Here is a 20,414-nt window from a genome sequence, read left to right as displayed (position 1 = left end):
CTACTTTAAGGGCGCTCGCGCTCAGGTGTAGGACATCTCCGGATGGTCTACCTATATCCGAATCTCATGTAAACTGAGTGTTCTTCTCTCTACCAGTACTAACCCTTACAGCTCGATTATTGCGAGGTTAAATTCTTAAATTAATAAAGATAAAATTTCATTTCTCAGCTGAGAATCAGGGGATTGAGCCCATTCTTCTGTTCGCCGAGGGCTCTGACTACGTCAGCGACCAGGTTTACCGCGCTTACCTCGAAGAAATGATATGTGGAAGCATCCTTGACGGTTCCGTACAACACATCGCTCTGGTCCGCCAAATCCTCGACGGAGTTGATAGGGTTCACCATACGCTCTACAGTGAGGAATGCCGCTAATCATCCTTTCCACAGACGGCCACATTCGACACCTATCGGAAGATGTACTACTTCATGCAAATGCACAAGGACAAGGTGTTCGTCTCTTCAGAAACCGAAGGCGTCAACAAGGTGCGAAGTAGTCACGGGAAATACGCGTTCCTTATTGAGAGTCCGAGGAACGATTATGAGAACGCACGGCAACCCTGCGATACGATGAAAGTTGGCAACAACTTGGACGTGAAGGGATTCGGTGTGGCGACACCCATTGGGTCTCCTTTGAAGTAAGTTTGTTTGCTAGTGGTCAAGAAACAGGAGGGCCTGATAAACAAGAGGGCGTGGGTTCGATCCTAGCTGAGGAATGAAATTTTATCCTTATTAATTTGAGCATTTGACCACCTAATAATGAAGCTCTAAGGGTTAGGTGGTAGAGAACGTCTTAGGCGTTATCCTCGCCTTGTGGTTACCTTCCACTCAAAAGTCTATTCTCTATTATATATTATTACTACTAAGGTCTTTAGTACCTAACGAAAGTTTTACCCTCCATGTGGCGGCAAACACCTAGGTACTCACATTAACCCCACAATGAGAAGATCAACTAACGCTGAAAATAATCTCGAGGTCTCACGATCATTGTAGGCAGAAAGGTCCAAAGCAATACCTAGGTTGGCCAGTCTAGTTGATTTGGAGGGTAGTGGTCTAGGAAACGAAGACTTTTTGACGGAAAAAAATGGCGTAGTTCTGATTTTTTGCCCAAAAGGTCGGGGGTGGTGCCCTGAATAAGGGGTCAAAAGTCTCAAAGCGAGACTTTACGGCTAGCGGAACTAGAAGGGCGTAAGTGTCATTTTTCGTGAGTTTTTTCAGTTTTTTGCAAATATATCTCGAAAACCGTTGGTTCTAGCGAAAAAAGTGTCGAATCGACTTTGTTCAAAATTAAATTCCCTATATACAAAATGATTACTTTAATTTTTTCCTACAACTTACCGTTGTGGCACCCACCAGAAGGGCGTAAGTCGCGAGTTTCAAGGTTTTTGCAAATTGTTTCAAAAACCGTAAATTCTAGCGCAAAATTAACCATCCCAAATTGTTCGGGGCGTAATTTTCTACAAAAATGACCAGAAGCACTTTCTCATAGGAGCAACCGTTTACCCGGAAGAACCAACAGTTTTCGAGATATATGCGTGAACACCTACCCATTACCTATGATGATCATTTATTCCTAAACCAATCATACAGAATTGAAACGTCACGTCATCATCTGTCATCGTCTATTCTTTTGCCACTTTGCGATAGCACGTTATGTACTTAGCTACGCTACATAAAGAAATATGAAGTTTGGTGGAACAGTTTACTTTGGAAATCCTCCCAACAACGCAGGAGAACTATCCAGGTTACAGAAGAAATGGTGGATAGACACGAGTCAATGTAAATCGAGCAAATCACAGGTGAGTGGTATGGAAGTGCGAAAGTGGTCGATTTGTGATGGTAGGTAATTTGTTAGTGCTATTTGTGATAGTAGCTCAGGAAAAAATGAGAAAGACCTACCCCTCAATCGACTTCTTGGAAGGGTTTTAAATTCTCGATCCTTCCAACACCGAGGGTTCTGCAGAGTAGGGACAGGGGAAGTAGGTAAATAATGGACTCCTATAAATAAATAGATTGTTAGATAGGTAGTTATTGTATTGTTGTGAATTTTATTATTAAATTATATTCAAGGAAAATTGGAATTTTGCTTCGGACCAATCAGTACCAAAGTTTTGTTATGTGACCATGAATCCTCAAAATACCCCTAAAATCCCCAGTACGCATCACTATAATTTCATCCCATTTTTTCCCCCAGGACACACACAGTGAGCTGGCCCTCAGCAATGTAGCCGGAGTGTTCTACATCCTAGGAGCAGGTCTACTGCTAGCCATGGCTGTAGCACTGGTCGAATTCTGCTACAACACACACATGGAGGCCTCGAATAACAAAGTGAGTACCATCCCTAATAACATAGATGGTTAGGAAATCGTAAAGTTGGCTCATCGGTGGGAAATGGTTACATGGTTGGGGAACTGTTGACCAACGGTAAGACAGAGCGCCAACCATACATTTTGCCAACCACAAAAATACAACTTCCCTAACAACATTTTTGGTTCTGAGGCATTCAGTGAACTGCAAAACTCACCGAGATAAATGACCCCTACGGCCCCACAAAGGCCTTATTGAGCACAAAATGTAATGAGCAGATTTCATGCCTTTTAGGGTTTTAAGCTTTTAAGTTAACCAAATTTCACCTAAATCAATCAGAACGGGAACTATGGTGAAATAAAGAATGTTTTAGAAGAATCCCTCCTTAGAGGCTTTCGAAGAACCAATTGGAACCAAAGTCATCATAATATTTCTATGAAGAAAACTAATCTAAACTTGTTACAATTCTGGGGCTGTCTTTCGCCTCAGTTTCTGAGTATTTTTGTAATTTGTACCTACCTACGTAATTACTTTATCTAAGCTAGGGAGCTTGGTCTTTTTTTCCAGTCTATTTCTTCTTCTTCTTCTTCTTCTTCTTCTTCTTCTTCTTCTACCAGGTGTTATTTTGTACATGAGACGAAATCTCGCTCCGGGCTGTGTAAACATTCCATCACAGTTCTGTCTCTGTTGTCTTAAGGCAGGTCCCCATACTCTTCCTTAGATACCTTATAACCTGGCTATATTCACCTTACCTATAACCTTTCTATATCTTACTATCCATTGTACCTGTAAAATATCCTTAGGTAAATTCAACATACATTTCCGTATGTACATTCAGGGTGTTGCAAAGTCCTTCCAGAAGGATGTCTTGGATGTGCCAAATACACCAAAATGTAGGTTCAAGAATATGGAGAGAGAGAGAGTTAATTTTTGTGAATGGTGGATCTGACACATCCACTAAAAAAAAGGAGCAGGTCTACTGCTAGCCATGGCTGTAGCACTGGTCGAATTCTGCTACAACACACACATGGAGGCCTCGAATAACAAAGTGAGTTACACCATCCCTAATAACATAGATGGTTAGGAAATCGTAAAGTTGGCTCATCGGTGGGAAATGGTTATATGGTTGGGGAACTGTTGACCAACGGTAAGACAGAGCGCCAACCATATATTTTGCCAACCACAAAAATACAACTTCCCTAACAACATTTTTGGTTCTGAGGCATTCAGTGAACTGAAAAACTCACTGAGATAAATGACCCCTACGGCCCCACAAAGGCCTTATTGAGCACAAAATGTAATGGGCAGATTTCATGCCTTTTAGGGTTTTAAGCTTTTAAGTTAACCAAATTTCACCTAAATCAATCAGAATGGGAACTATGGTGAAATAAAGAATGTTTTAGAAGAATCCCTTAGAGGCTTTCGAAGAACCGATTGGAACCAGTCATCATAATATTTCTATGAAGAAAACTAATCTAAACTTGTTACAATTCCAGGTTCCAGTGAGTGATGTGATGAAGAATAAGGCAAGGATGACCATTGGAGCCCGAGAGTTTGATAACGGGCGAGTAAGTCAAATGGTAAGTCCACCAATCCCTCTATTTTTTCGGGATTCAAAAGCTGCTCACAAGGTTTCTCCTCCATTCATATAGCAAGCAGTGCGTGATTTCTAGTATGGTCATTCGTCCAGGGTTGCTTTCTTCAAAGTAACTTTGCACTTCAATACTCGCAACATTTTGAAGTCAAAGAGTTTGATAACGGGCGAGTAAGTCAAATGGTAAGTCCACCAATCCCTCTAGTTTTTTCGGGATTTGAAAGCTTACAAGGTTTCTCCTTTATTCATATAGCAAGCAGTGCGTGATTTCTAGTACGATCATTCGTCCAGGGTTGCTTTCTTCAAAGTAACTTTGCACTTCAATATTCGCAATATTTTGAAGTCACGTGAACACCTACCCATTACCTATGATGATCATTTATTCCTAAACCAATCATACAGAATTGAAACGTCACGTCATCATCTGTCATCGTCCATTCTTTTGCCACTTTGCGATAGCATGTTATGTACTTAGCTACGCTACATAAAGAAATATGAACTTTGGTGGAAGAGTTTACTTTGGAAATCCTCACATAGTTTGATAACGGGCGAGTAAGTCAAATGGTAAGTCCACCAATCCCTCTATTTTTTCGGGATTTGAAAGCTGCTCACAAGGTTTCTCCATTCATATAGCAAGCAGTGCGTGATTTCTAGTATGGTCATTCGTCCAGAATTGCTTTCTTCAAAGTAACTTTGCACTTCAATACTCGCAATATTTTGAAGTCACAGCAACTGTTATCCAATGGTTTTAAACGGGTTTCTTCAGTAATGTTACATTACTACTTTTGAGAAGTTTGAAATGGAAATTGCGAAGTGCTGAATTTCACTCCCAAATTTCCCTAATCCTCCAAATCCGATAAAGATGCAAAAGCGAAAAATAAAAGATCTTCTCCTATCTGATCGCTTGGTTGACCAGAGCATAAAAAGAATAAAATAGACAGAGAGTTTGATAACGGGCGAGTAAGTCAAATGGTAAGTCCACCAATCCCTCTATTTTTTCGGGATTTGAAAGCTGCTCACAAGGTTTCTCCTCCATTCATATAGCAAGCAGTGCGTGATTTCTAGTATGCTCATTCGTCCAGGGTTGCTTTCTTCAAAGTAACTTTGCACTTCAATACTCGCAACATTTTGAAGTCACAGCAACTGTTATCCAATGGTTTTAAACGGTTTTCTTCAGTAATGTTACATTACTACTTTGGAGAAGTTTGAAATGGAAATTGCGAAGTGCTGAATTTCACTCCCAAATTTCCCTAATCCTCCAAATTATGTTTGTGTTCTTTTCAGTACTACGCCTCAGGCAACACTCTCAATCCTCTGGAAGACCAGGTCCACAGCAACACACATACTCAGGTGTGATGAGAAGATTGCCACATCTCTTCAACACATTTCGTTCAAAACAGGGTGCTTTACATTTTTTATTAAATTTTACCATTAATTTTAAATTTTCGAGGAAAGCATGGAGGCGGTCTAACAAAGGAGGGGCACTGGATCCGAAATAGAAACGGAAAATGTCCCTTCTTACAGAGACCTCTTCAAAATGAATGTTACCTAGATGTAGTTGAATGTTGGTCCTAAATGTACTGTAAATCAGGTATGCCCCAAATTTTCGAAATTATGTAATTTTATTGCCAAAGTAGGACTAGTAAGAGATATTTGAGATAATTAGGTGAGTAAAAAAGCACACATTTATGCCCAAAAGTAGGAAGTTCTTCAATCAGGTACTCAAAGGGGGTTTTAGGTCCCTAAGTTCCGAAAAGACCTCCAGACCTTTTAGTAAATCAGGCAAATTTTTCCGTCATCTTCTGACTTTTTAATTTTGGGGCTTAGCTTATTTCGAAATACCAACGTTCAACTTTAAAATCCTTTCTAATACGTACTGGAATATTCGTATCTGTACAAATGTACCTAAGTAGGTAACTATGCTAATGGTTCAGTTTCTTAAAAGAATGTCGTCCCAAAATCGAAGAAAGAAGGAGGACAGGAGTGAAGAAAGTCTGCCATTGCGAGAACGAGCCTAACCTATTTAGGATAAAGTTCGTCTTGGGTGGGAATCGAACCCGCGACCTAGCGCTTACGAGGCTCTACAAGACTGTCTTTTTGAGAAACGGAACCTTTAAGCATATTGTTTATGTGTCCATTTCTGTACAGATAAAATAATTGTTTTAGACGCATTACCTATTATTTTAATACCAAAAAAATACTAATTCATTTAACCTTACATAATACATGAATTTATTGATACCTACATGTCTGCTGTTGGCAAATCTTGTCATCTGAGCTTTACATCAATCAAGCCAGGTAGCCAGGTTCCCACACTTGAGCTTTGTCTCAGATTTGTCTGCTAGTAACTTATCTCACCAACCCAGTGGTGTAGTAATAGACTCTAAATCGGGAGTTTGCTGGTTCGAGTCCAATTGAAGTCAGACTTTTTTGAAGAGGTTTGACAGAGGGAACTGTAACTGTTAAGGTCTTATCGTCCCGAAAGCGAAGAGAGAAGGAAGACAGGATAGGAGAAAGTCAGTGGTTTCGAGAACGAACTTTATCTGTACGAGACAAAATCTGCCCGGCCGGGAATCGAACCCACGACCTAGTGCTTACAAGCGAACTTTTACATCAGCAATGTCTATTATGTTCTTCCAAAGCTATACTCGTAACGCACAAATCTTCCAAAGCTATACTCGTAACGCACAAACTACATAGTCCACATACCCTTTTGTGAACTTTATATCAGGAGCTACCTTCATGTTTAATTGTCTACATTTCTACATTCCTAATATGAACTTTATGCCTCTGCAACAACTAAACTCTCTATGGAACTGTACTCTCTCTACTCTCCGGTATATCCCATCTGCGCGAAGAGAGAAGGAAGACAGGATAGGAGAAAGTCAGTGGTTTCGAGAACGAACTTTATCTGTATGAGACAAAATCTGCCCGGCCGGGAATCGAACCCACGACTTAGTGCTTACAAACGAACTTTTACATCAGCAATGTCTATATGTTCTTCCAAAGCTATACTCGTAACGCACACAATACATAGTCCACATACCCTTTTGTGAACTTTACATCAGGAGTTACCTTCATGTTTAATTGTCTACATTTCTACATTCCTAATATGAACTTTATGCCTCTGCAACAACCAACTCTCTATGAAACTGTAGGTACTCTCTCTACTCTCTGGTATATCCCATCTGCATACATGGTACCTACAATGGTAGGTACATACTCTGTCACACGTACACTACACTTTCATATAAGTACTTACAAATTATCTGAATTTTCTTTTGCAAAGTGACTTTCAAAGAAAAATTTGGTAGACTCATTAGGTTCGCTCTTGGAAAGACTGGCTTTCTCCTATCCTGTCCTCCTTCTGTCTTCAATCTCGGAACAAAAAGGCCTCCGTTGCAACAGTTCTCGCTATCAAACCTCTAATGTCCACCCCGTCCCCCCCAGTCCACCTCAGCATCAAACCAAACCCACCAGTGTGTCAAACCTATGTAAAACCAAAATCTAGGGCGATTTTTGTATCTCAGTCTCAAAAAATTAATTTTGCATTGCTAGTTATTGGTAGGTAGGTAGGTACTCGTTGAAAAAGTTTTCCTGACAAAAACAGATAAAGGACACTAGGACAGAAAGAGACTAAGATAAAGGACACTAGGACAGAAAGAGACTAAGATAAAGGACACTAGGACAGAAAGAGACTAAGATAAAGGACACTAGGACAGAAAGAGACTAAGATAAAGGACACAAGGACAGAAAGAGACTAAGATAAAGGACACTAGGACAGAAAGAGACTAAGATAAAGGACACTAGGACAGAAAGAGACTAAGATAAAGGACACTAGGACAGAAAGAGACTAAGATAAAGGACACTAGGACAGAAAGGTCTCAGGTAAGATGACTATTCATAAAATAAATTCTATTTTTTTACTGAATAAAAAAAATCCTAGCTACTATGTCGAATCAATAATCGATGTTCTCTATCTACCATCCAATGACCAGGAACATTTTCAGGAGATGTTTCACAGGGCGAGATCATTCCCTTTTCCCCGTTTTCACTCTCCTTATGATCTCCTATAGTTAAATGTGAAGTACCTCACAGGGCGAGATCATTCCCTTTTCCCCGTTTTCACTCTCCTTATGATCTCCTATAGTTAAATGTGAAGTACCTACCTACCTACCTATTAATAGTAAGATCGGCTGAAATTTTCGATGTTCCGTTTCTGTTTTTAATATCAAATGTTTTTATTTTCTTGTCTTTTTAAGGTAACCTAGTAACTTGAAGGGTAGCGTGCTAGTGTGGCCTGCCTTATAAGCGGTAGGTCGCGAATTAGGTTCGTTCTCGGAACAGCTGGCTTTCTCCTATCCTGTCTTCCTTCTCTCTTCAGTTTCGGGAACGATAAGACATTATTAGAAGTTACAGTTCCCTCTATCAATCCTCTTTTTTTAAAGTGGAGTACCTACCTACCTACCTACCTATTAATAGTAAGATCGGCTGAAATTTTCGATGTTCCGTTTCTGTTTTTAATATCAAATGTTTTTAATTTCTTGTCTTTTTTAAGCTAACCTAGTTAACTTGGAGGGTAGCGTGCTAGTGTGGCCTGCCTTATAAGCGGTAGGTCGCGAGTTAGGTTCGTTCTTGGAACAGCTGGCTTTCTCCTATCCTGTCTTCCTTCTCTCTTCAGTTTCGGGACGATAAGACATTAGAAGTTACAGTTCCCTCTATCAATCCTCTTTTTTTAAAGTGCTAATCCGGATAGTCCCTTCTTCCCCCTAAGTCTGAAATCGGCCCTGCATCTCCGGTAATTCCAGTAGGCTACGCTCCGAGCTGTAACCAACACCATCAGCATTTTCTGACTGCCACGGTCTCTGAACGGTATCAGTTTGTCCGGTTGTCCTGGTCTGCCATTGTTAGATACCATCAGTCATTAAGAAGACATCATCCACACTTCAATTCTTCAGAAGTGCATTGTAAATTAGAAAAATTAGGAAAAATAGAAAAATCTTGCCGTCAAAAGTGCATTGTAAATTCGAAAAAATAGAAAATCTAGCCGCCAAAAGTGCATTGTAAACGTTCTGAGTTGTTTTTCCGCCCTGCTTTTTGGCAGTGAGACATCGCAAATCGAAACGTTAACGAACAGTAGGGTAGTTAGGAGAATTTGGGGAGCTAAAAAAGTTCATATCACCCAAAGTGCATTGTAAACGTTCTGAGTTGTTTTTCCGCCCTGCTTTTTGGCAGTGAGACATCGCAAATCGAAACGTTAACGAACGGTAGGGTAGTTAGGAGAATTTGGGGAGCTAAAAAAGTTCATATCAGGAGTATGTTTACCTACTAAAAAATAAATACCCAAATAAATCAACATTTGAAATCTTTTGGTGAGTGTTTTGTGAAAAATAATCTTAAATTTTTTCTAATAAAATGTGTTAATAAACTGGTTTGTCTGGATTCCGAGTGTTACCCTGTGATAAAGGTAAGAATTCTGAATTTTCTATTCAACTCTCTAGATTTGTGTACCTTGTAAATTGTAAACTGTTTCTTAGGTCAATTGATGTAAAACTTGTCCAGGGACTCAGGGGAACGGGAATGTGGGGAATGTGAGGCAGAAACACACTGCCCTCGCGTCACGTGAGGATAGGACATCGCGTGCTGATGACTTTCCCCGGTCCCACTAAAACTCTCTATTATTTGCTGTGATACTCAATTTGGGAAGAGATCCTCTGTCTTGGCTCTCCCCAAGTTGGGTCCCTATCACAGCCCAAGAGTTTAATTACCTGTTACGTCCTTTTCCTGTGCTATAGTCTCCACTCTAACCGAGTGCACTTCGAACAGGGGGAAATGACATATTTCTCAAGTTCTTGTGTGTGACAAAATTAATATAAGATTCGACCATGTGCCACTTGCCAAATTTGGTGCACTCTGTAGGTTATCAGCTATATCTAGGACTTTTTCGAGATGTGTGAGGATAGTGTGTTTCTACCTTCTTACAGAGAGAAAACTATACCTAACAATCAGAGTCATTTTCCCTTTTCTCCAATTTTAAAATATTGTTCTATTTTCATTCCAGCAACTTGATGAAGAAATGAGAACTTGAGAAGCCTCCTGATCAACCCTTGAATCCGAATCTCTAGGAATTACTTTATCAGTAAAATAATTTGATGCTAGATAGAATAACAAATAACCTATTGATAAGATTAGAGGAGAACAAAATAACGCACAGGTATCATTCAATCAGTCATATTAGATATCCAAAATAAACAGTAAAGTACCTGAAAGTATTTTTAACATCAACTACCTATTTTGTGGCGAAAATTCTGCAATAATTTCCATACCTATCGGTGAGGATAGTGTGTTTCTACCTTCTTACAGAGAGAAAACTATACCTAACAATCAGAGTCATTTTCCCTTTTCTCCAATTTTAAAATACTGTTCTATTTTCATTCCAGCAACTTGATGAAGAAATGAGAACTTGAGAAGCCTCCTGATCAACCCTTGAATCCGGATCTCTAGGAATTACCTTATCAGTAAAATAATTTGATGCTAGATAGAATAACAAATAACCTATTGATAAGATTAGAGGAGAACAAAATAACGCATAGGTATCATTCAATCAGTCACATTAGACATCCAAAATAAACAGTAAAGTACCTGAATGTATTTTTAACATCAACTATTTTGTGGCGAAAATTCTGCAATAATTTCCATACCTATCTCGTTGTTTCCCAAGTCTTTTGTTTCGCTATAAAATACATGAAATAAATATGTGCAATAAATTATTAAATTGTATGTAATACGTACCTATTACACTCTCTTTAAGTGCCTTGTTATATTGAAATATCTTACTTTGCCTATTGAACTGTAGGAAAAATAACTGTTCTCAGAGTAAAGACACCTTTTTATCGTGTTTAATTGGTCGTACAACTTGTGTTTCCTAACGTATCTAATACGCACTCATAATTTATGTGTAAAAACCTATTTTATTCTTGTACTTACTTAGTACATATTTTAACTGTTTTAAGTGAATTTAATAACAAGAATTCAGTGATTATTTTCCGATTTTTAATCGTTTTATCCGTAATTTTAACCCTTCATCAAAACCTAATCTGCCTAAATTAAACAAGCTAAAATAAATGTTTACTTGATCAAATAAGGTAAAGATGAACTCAGTATAAATTATTTTTACCAAGAATTTCGGTGCTTTCAATACCTAATAGAAGCAAGATTAATAAAAGTTCTATTAAATTGTTAATAATAAATTTCCTAATAAAACGGTTTGAAGAAAAAGCTGCAAGTTACCATCGACAACTTACTTTAGCTGAAAATCGGAAATTTTGTCATCACTACCAATCGTTTGGAGATGATCTTCTGATTCACCAACCATCAGCTTCAGCAAAACTCACCGAAATTCAGCAAAGATGGAGGCAGACTCAAGTCTACTCATGAGTAAGTCAGCACAGAATTTTCTTCTTTTTATTTCTTCTTCTTTTATGTGTGAATCAAGACCTGGGTGAGAAAAATTTATCAGTACACAATAGGGCTGCCTGAAAAGACTGACAAAAAACGCGGACCCTATTTAAACAGGGAAAGGCTAGGAAGATGTGTTGTATACCAGAAAGTGCCTTAGAAATACGTACTTGGTCACCCATCCAGACACACACCACGCTCAACAGGACTTAGCCTTGGTGTGTCTTGAGGAGCTGGTATACAAGTATCCACCATAACACGATTCCCCAGATGGTCATCCATCCGGGTACCAACCACGTGCAACGTAGCTTAGCTTCACTGATCCATTGTGAACTGGTGCATTCAACGTATTTTCGCCGCTGGCTAGTTCTAATCACTGATCATGAATGAAAAATAATTCTATAGGTAATTATTAGAAGATACTATAGAAGTATAGATATAGATTATAGGCATTATTTATACTGAACTCAAGTTCTATAGAGAATCAAGACTGATTACGACACAATCTCACAATAGCAAACATCAAAGCTTGTGTCACCCGAGTCAGCCTTGAAGAATAAACTTGCGGTTATTGGTTTTCCATTGTTTTCTAGTGGGTGTTCTAGTGCTCTAGGTTTTGTGACGTACAGAGAAGTTAGTATTCAATATTTTCAATATTTTGATGTATGTTTCGTATATTAAACAATGTGTACCTATTTACCTTCCTAAGGCCAGCCACTCACTATCAGGTATACCTGATCAGGTGTCAGGTATACCTGATAGAGTCAGTTCTACCTGATAGTGTTATGCTCATCAGGTGTCAGGTATACCTGATAGACTGATAGAGTCAGTTCTACCTGATAGTGTGTATCCCGGCAGGATAAAGAAGGTATATTCTATTCTATTGGCCCCAGAACAAAATTAACAAATAATAATAAATTAATAAAAAAATAAATTCTAGATTCTATTCTACAATGTAGGTAGGTATTTATTTATGTTCGGTCAATCTCATCAGGTCTTGATTGATCTTTGACAATCCGTCACTATCTTATAGGCTTCCTTTGTGTTTTAATAGGACATCCACCAGCTTCGCATCATTACTCGTTGATAATAACTGTACCTCTTTTCATATCATCAAGCACGATATCAGATCACTCATCAGTTTTTCTACTCCAGCGGTTAGTAAAATGGTGTTCTAAAATAATAAAACCTCGGATTTTTTTGATGAGGTTTGATGCAGGGATCATGAGGATAAAATTCCATACCTCGGCTGGGATCGAACCCACGCCCTCCTGATTACCAGGCGAGCGTCTTGACCACTACGCCACCGAGCAGGTTTCACGTGGTTAGTTTTGGGATGGGTGACAATCTTGGCAAATCGGCTGCTGGCTTTTCCCGACCCCACTTGGAACCACATAATTTCTGTGTTTTCTTGGCCATATTGTGGCTGGATGTGAGGGGGCGGGGGCGGGTAGCTTGTCGCCGATTGGAGGGTGAAACCCCCGGTCTCAAAATCTCGGCAATTACTCGTATTCCTAATTTCCTACATATTGGTAGAGAATGCCATAGGCATTAACCCCACCCTTGATCAAACTTTTTTTTGTACTTATATGTACATTATGTTACCATTTGTAAATATTTATTCTGTAAATAAAGTTTGATCTAATCGTTTAATAATATATTCGCGTAGATAATAATATGATCTATCTATCTACCCACCAATCACCATTCCGCCTACAGCAACAATGATTTCCTACAGATCTCGAGTAAAGGGAACGAGAGGAAAACGCGTGTGTTACGCAAGATTCAAACTCACATGAGCAGAAAACTATTGCCACAACATCCACCTCGCATATAATATTCCATGCTTGTTTCCTATTACTTCTGTCATAGCTAAATAGATATTAATACCTCCTGCCTTGGGAAATAGTCACAAGAGACAAGTTAAGTAAAGGGAACGAGAGGAAAACGCGTGTGTTACGCAAGATTCAAACTCACATGAGCAGAAAACTATTGCCACAACATCCACCTCGCAAAGATATCCACCTCGCACATAATATTCCATGCTTGTTTCCTATTACGTCTGTCATAGCTAAATAGATATTAATACCTCCTGCCTTGGGAAATAGTCACAAGAGACAAGTTGTGTCGTAAGAGACACCTGCAGGTGACAACCACTGATTGTCACTTTGAACCGAACAATAACTTGTCAACAACCTGATTCATTTCGCATTAGGAGGTTGAAGTTTTGACCAGAAAAATAAAAATAATGCTGACAATAGAGACAAGTTGTGTCGTAAGAGACACCTGCAGGTGACAACCACTGATTGTCACTTTGAACCGAACAATGACTTGTCAACAACCCGATTCATTTCGCATTAGGAGGTTGAAGTTTTGACCAGAAAAATAAAAATAATGCTGATAATAGATCTGGACATCTGATGTACGTATACGAAATTGGGTTTCTGGGAGTCCCAAAAGTCATTACTGAATGACAGACAGACGAATTGTGTAATAGTGTGCAAATTAAAGAGATATGGCGTTTCTACTGTGCAAATTAAAGGTAATAAATACTGGGCAAATTAAAGAGATATCTTATTGCGTTAATCTTTAATCCTTCCTTTTAGGTAATCAGTTTAATCATCGAGGGAAATATCTATCTCTCTCTGTCTAGCCACAGATGAGCCAAAAAGTCAGTGAGTGGATCCAATTCAATTAAGTTTTCATCTTCAAAGAATACTTTTCAAATAATTATTACCTAAACCGTATCGATCGTTCATCTAACATTCTAACCATTTCCACAGGCAAGAAACTGAACATCATCACCTCCGTAGGTAAGATACTTACTTAGGTTAGGGCGGCAGGAGTTCCCAAACTTTTGAGTACTGCTTACACCCATATTTATGAACAAAATGCTGGCTCTTAAGTTCGTGCTAAGCATAGTCTCAAGGCATTTGATTGGTCAATTTTGACTTGAGACTGATCTAAGAACGATCATTCTTGTTCATATGTATATGTATACCTAGTGGCAGAGTCTTTAATACCCGATCTTACCACAGAGAGTTCTCAGTTAATCCACAGAGTTTAGGAAATACTGGCCTGTGTAAATCAAATGGGGACGTGACGTCAAAGAAACCCCTTGACACTGTGTTCACCTGTTCGCTCTCAGTTGACACCACATATCAAGTCACAGCAACGAGTGTCCACGATAAAGTACCTAAGTCTAATAATAATTAATGTACTGACCGTTGCTATAAACTCTCAAGAATATGTAAGATATCAAGTCGTGAAACAGCCCAGTTAAGACTTCAGAGGAAAGTCCTATAGGTAACTATACTACCTTGTGATGAACATATGAAGTGAAATGCTCTAAGGTTAAAACTTGAAGATCTCCGACATTCTTCTGTCTGCATCCTTCTAAACACGCAAGTTCTCAGAAGACACAACTAGGACTGTTATCACGTGGTCTGCCATTGTTAGATACCATCAGTCATTAAGAAGACATCATCCACTCTTCAATTCTTCAGAAGTGCATTGTAAATTAGAAAAATTAGGAAAAACAGAAAAATCTTGCCGTCAAAAGTGGTGGCGTTCAGTAACATATGTAGGGCACTCATGATAAACATACAGGGTTGATTGGGAAAATAGAAATTATTACCTATACCTAAAGGTATGTCTTCACATCGACATCGCGTAAAAATCTCTCTCTCTCTCTCTCTCTCTCTCTCTCTCTCTCTCTCACACACACACACACACACACACACACACACACACACACACACAAATGTTGTAATTGTAATTTCAATTTTAATTCTACCAGTGACCAGTGGCAACAAAAACAATTAGTTACCTCTGATTAGATTTTAATTAGGTGTACATTTAATAATAAGATTAAGTAATATCTGGTGTTTAATCATAATATTAAAGTAATAAAATACCTAGTAATACTTAGGATAAAGATAAAAAAAAGGACACTCCTCGTAACCTTACAAGTTCTCAGAAGACACAACTAGAACTGTTATCAGGGCAGCAGAAATAGCAAAACGTGATGGCGTTCAGTAACATATGTAGAGCACTCATGATAAACATACAGGGTCGCTTGGGAAAATAGAAATTATTATACCGAAAGGTATGTCTTCACATCGACATCGCATGGTGATGACTTTCCCCGGTCCCACTAAAACTCTCTATTATTTGCTGTGATACTCAATTAAAGAGATCCTCTGTCTTGGCTCTTCCCAAGTTGGGTATCTATCACAGCCTAAGAGTTTAATTACCTGTTACGTCCTTTTCCTGTGCTATAGTCTCCACTCTGACCGAGTGCACTTCGAACAGGGGGAAATGACATTTCTGAAGTTCTTGTGTGTGACACAATTAATATAAGATCCGACCATGTGCCACTTGCCAAATTTGGTGCACTCTGTAGGTTATCAGCTATATCTAGGACTTTTTCGAGATGTACAACAACATGTTGTACAGAGATATTAGGAAACATGTTCACAACACGTAGCAGTCATTCATTGACTGGTTATACCTATCCAGATCGCTAGTACGGTTCTAGTGTTATAACATGTACCAGAGATCGACACATAGTATACCAATAACATACCTATATAACAATATAACATATATAACAGAATACAGCAGACGAGAGTGACAAGAGATGTTAGACATGTCATGAGCATTGTCGGGCATTAAGACTTCACTGTTGATCAAACCTAGAGTTGTAATCAACCCAGAGAGTATACTAGACTGCTTAGTGATCTAGACGGTTTAGAACGAAATTTTGCTGATTACTGGATACTTATAGGAAAAGGTACCTACCTACATAGTTACCTACCTCTTCATTGCTGGCTAGGGTTGCCAACGTTGATCAAAATCAAACCTAGAGTTGTAATCAACCCAGAGAGTATACTAGACTGCTTAGTGTTCTAGACGGTTTAGAACGAAATTTTGCTGATTACTGGATACTTATAGGAAAAGTTACCTACATAGTTACCTACCTCTTCATTACTGGCTATTGGCTATAGTAAGGTACAAAGTTACCCTATGTGGTTGATTCATTCGGACTATCTGGGTACACAGTACTAATGCTGGGTTCTACAGCGAACTTGGGTTGACCGAGACAAGCCCAGACTAGCGCTGTGGGTTTGAACATCATCGAGTCCTTTAGGAACTAAGAGCGAATCCTGTTAGTTCCAAAAGGACTCGTCGATTTTTGCGCTAGTGTGCCATACATTTTTGTGTAAAACGCACAACTCGCAAGAATTCGTCAATCCGATTTCGCGAATCCGCGGGATTCAGAATTGTCTAGGACCCAAGATAATGCTTTTCACCTGAATCGACATGATGACATGTCACCAAGTTATTTATACTTCATAATTATGCTCTTAGGGATAGTAAAATAGGTACATAGAAATTAATGTTATCAGTACACTTCAAAAACAAAAGCTTGCAAAGGTGAAAATACAAATGAACCCTACCTACGTCACACTTATTGATAAGATCTCTAGACCAATCAGAAAGCAGAATTGAATTCTTATCAGAGGAGTTATAGACAAACTAGAAATGTAAAAAGAATTTAGAAATTTAGAATCATAAGTGATCAAAGGTCTCAGAATGATAATGGCGTAAAACAATAGCAGAGCAACAAGTAGGTATGACTTTATAGTAGATTAAATGCCAATCGTATAAATCGTATTCCTACTTCTTACCTATGACTTATCCATAATTCCACCAATAATCACTTTAATTAATTAATATTAATAGCATGTAGTTCATTTCAAAAGTTTCTTTTTAGTGGGGATAGCAAGTTAAATGCACCAGTTCCCCAAGGCGACCTTCTCTCTGCTTAGTACCATACACAAAAAGCCAGCCTAGAGGCTGTTGAGACCAAGGGTTCCAAATGTGTGCTAAGTTCCACGAATCTACGAACCTTCCCTCGACTGTCAGCTTTGTCATAAATTGGAATAAATCCTCCTTCTATTTCTTTTAAACTTCCAAAATTCCCAGTTGCCTGAATTAACCTAGAACCTAAACAGTTTGCCAACCGCTAGCACAGTCCATCACAGGATCAACGTTTCTATTAGTTTATCAGATCCCTCATCATCATTTTTTTTTTTTTTTTTTTTCTTATCCAGCGGTTAGTAAAATGATGTTCTAATTAGGTAAAACCTCGGATTTTTTCTATGAGGTTTGATGGAGCGATCTAAAAGAAGGCAATCCGTTCTGAGAAAGAACCTTTTTTTATTTAGGATGAAGTTTATAGTGGGCAAAAATCGAATCGAGCGAGTTTTGAACGAGCATGAAGGATTCAATCCCACCTGGATAAGAAATTTTGTTCTCCATTAATCTCCATATTAGATATTTGTTAAATAATTTGACAGCAATAATAGTATAGGTCTAGTACCCTACAGTTTAGGTAGAAGGACTACTCCCCTATTCGAGCAGTCTAATGATAAACCCTATAAAAAGGATCTCATTATTACCGACCTTCTCTCTGCTTAGTACCATACACAAAAAGCCAGCCTAGAGGCTGTAGGGACCAAGGGTTCCAAAGGTGTGCTAAGCCCCACGAATCTACGAACCTTCCCTCGACTGATAGCTTTGTCATAAATTGGAATAAATCCTCCTTCCATTTCATTTTAGACCGCCGAGATTCCGGATTGCCAGAATTGACCTAGAACCTCCCCAATGCGACCACTTTGCCAACCGCTAGCACAGTCCATCACAGGATCAACGTTTCTATTAGTTTCAGTAGCATCATCTGCACGTTGATCTTCACGATTTGTTACTCTCCGCTGAGAGTTCCGATTGGTTCTGCTTGAACTCAACATGTTGGCCATTGTTTGTTTTACAAATTAATCTATTAGTTTCAGTAGCATCATCTGCATGTTGATCTTCACGATTTGTTACTCTCCGCTGAGAGCTCCGATTGGTTCTGCTTGAACTCAACATGTTGGCCATTGTTTGTTTTACAAATTAGAGACAATACCTCCGCGTAGCCTTCAGAAACTCTTCTTTCAAGCTATGAGATGCCTAGAAATAGTCTTTCAGCTATGGCTAGAGATAGAGACTAAGACAATCTATTAGTTTCAGTAGCATCATCTGCATGTTGATCTTCACGATTTGTTACTCTCCGCTGAGAGCTCCGATTGGTTCTGCTTGAACTCGATGTGTTGGCCATTGTTTGTTTTACAAATTAGAGACAATACCTCCGCGTAGCCTTCAGAAACTCGTCTTTCAAGCTATGAGATGACTAGAAATAGTCTTTTAGGCTATGCTGGCTAGAAATAGAGACTATGGCTAGAGATATAGGGAAAAAAACTCTTTTAATTTCATTCATTAAAGCGTTAATTTTTGTGTTTCTTTTAATCTACCGAATTGGAAACGTGAGCAAGTTCTAGATCGGACCGTATCCGGGCGATTTGTAGTATCGGATCGGAATTATCGGATGTTTGGATGAAGATGATGGTTGGAGTACCGGATGTTGTGCGACTTTGATGTAGGTAGGATTCTAACCTGTTTGAATGATATCTAGTACCTATTTAGTAACTATAGTAATTGCTCTTGGTATAGCTAGCCATAAACAATTGGTAAGTACAGTTAGCCATAGCAGAAGACTTCTGTTAGCCATAGCAAAAGACATCCTCCTAATTAATCGAATATTTAATTGATGACAGCACAAAAAATGGCGAATACAATAGATTCGCACTGTGAAGTTACTCAAGTGCTTCCAAACTGTGTAAAGCGATGTCTAACGATGTAAAACGATGACTCGAAACGTTGACTATTTGATACACCGCGAATTTCGGATGCAGTCAAACATGAAAAACTTCCTCGGGTACATTTACCTGCTCATCCTAAAGTTCGAGCTAAGCATAGTCTCAAGGCATTTGATTGGTCAATTTTGACTTGAGACTGATCTAAGAACGATCATTCTTGTTCATATATGTATAGTGGCAGAGTCTTTAATACCCGATCTTACCACAGAGAGTTCTCAGTTAATCCAGAGTTCAGAAAATACTGGCCTGTGTAAATCAAATGGGTGACGTGACGTCAAAGAAACCCCTTGACACCGTGTTCACCTGTTCGCTCTCAGTTGACACCACATATCAAGACACAGCAACGAGTGTCCACGATAAAGTACCTAAGTCTGATAATAATTTGAACCGAACAATGACTTGTCAACAACCCGATTCATTTCGCATTAGGAGGTTGAAGTTTTGACCAGAAAAATAAAAATAATGCTGACAATAGATCTGGACATCTGCTGTGTAAATTAAAGAGATATCTTATTGCGTTAATCTTTAATCCTTCCTTTTAGGTAATCAGTTTAATCATCGAGGGAAATATCTATCCCTGTCTGTCTAGCCACAGATGAGCCAAAAAGTCAGTGGGTGGATCCAATTCAATTAAGTTTTCATCTTCAAAGAATACTTTTCAAATATTACCTAAACCGTATCGTTCATCTAACCATTTCCACAGGCAAGAAACTGAGCATCATCACCTCCGTAGGTAAGATACTTAGGTTACGGCGGCAGGAGTTCCCAAACTTTTGAGTACTGCGTACCAACTGACACGTCATCACGTCAAAGTTCTTTTGGCGTACCACCAAACATCAATTTTGTGTGGTTTGGCGGTTAAATAAAGAAATCACAGCGCCGCAGGTGAAATTCTTGTGTTAATCGTAGTACGATGTCGCAAATTTTTGGTGCACTGATTGTAGGTTTTTTCCCTCCTATACATATGGTGCTTCCGCGTACCACAGATTTGGAACCTCTGGGTTACGGCTAGGTACAATCAATTTATTTATCAATAACAGGTCATAATTCGGTGTCGGTTTCCACTCGAAATCACTTCCTGACATCGGTCCTCCTAATTAATCGAATATTTAATTGATGACAGCACAAAAAATGGCGAATAGGTACAATAGATTCGCACTCGAAGTTACTCAAGTGCTTCCAAACTGAACGGTTTAAATGTAAAGCGATGTCTAACGATGACTCGAAACGTTGACTATTTGATACACCGCGAATTTCGGATGCAGTCAAACATGAAAAACTTCCTCGGGTACATT

At 38.9% G+C, this 20,414-nt stretch overlaps 1 protein-coding gene and 1 long non-coding RNA gene across 2 annotated transcripts in view; both read left to right on the top strand.

Moving 5' to 3' along the window:
• LOC103524645 (glutamate receptor 1-like) overlaps positions 1–6,099 on the top strand; it is a 152,434-nt gene extending 146,335 nt beyond the window's left edge. Inside the window, exons 12-16 of the mRNA XM_017449693.2 lie at positions 387–634; positions 1,675–1,795; positions 2,191–2,325; positions 3,801–3,884; positions 5,183–6,099. Of these exons, the coding sequence (XP_017305182.1) occupies positions 387–634; positions 1,675–1,795; positions 2,191–2,325; positions 3,801–3,884; positions 5,183–5,254 (660 nt within the window). The 3' untranslated portion in view covers positions 5,255–6,099. The remainder of the gene's footprint in view (positions 1–386; positions 635–1,674; positions 1,796–2,190; positions 2,326–3,800; positions 3,885–5,182) is intronic.
• Positions 6,100–9,085: 2,986 nt separating this feature from the next.
• Positions 9,086–10,146, top strand: LOC113465460. The gene is made up of 2 exons (XR_003390166.1): positions 9,086–9,365; positions 9,960–10,146. It is a non-coding gene; the product is annotated as an uncharacterized LOC113465460 (long non-coding RNA).
• The last annotated feature ends 10,268 nt before the right edge of the window (positions 10,147–20,414 follow it).

This window comes from Diaphorina citri, unplaced genomic scaffold (genome assembly GCF_000475195.1).
Source record: "Diaphorina citri unplaced genomic scaffold, Diaci psyllid genome assembly version 1.1 scaffold110, whole genome shotgun sequence".
NCBI lineage: Eukaryota > Metazoa > Arthropoda > Insecta > Hemiptera > Psyllidae > Diaphorina > Diaphorina citri.
This window is presented reverse-complemented; position numbering and strand designations above follow the sequence as displayed.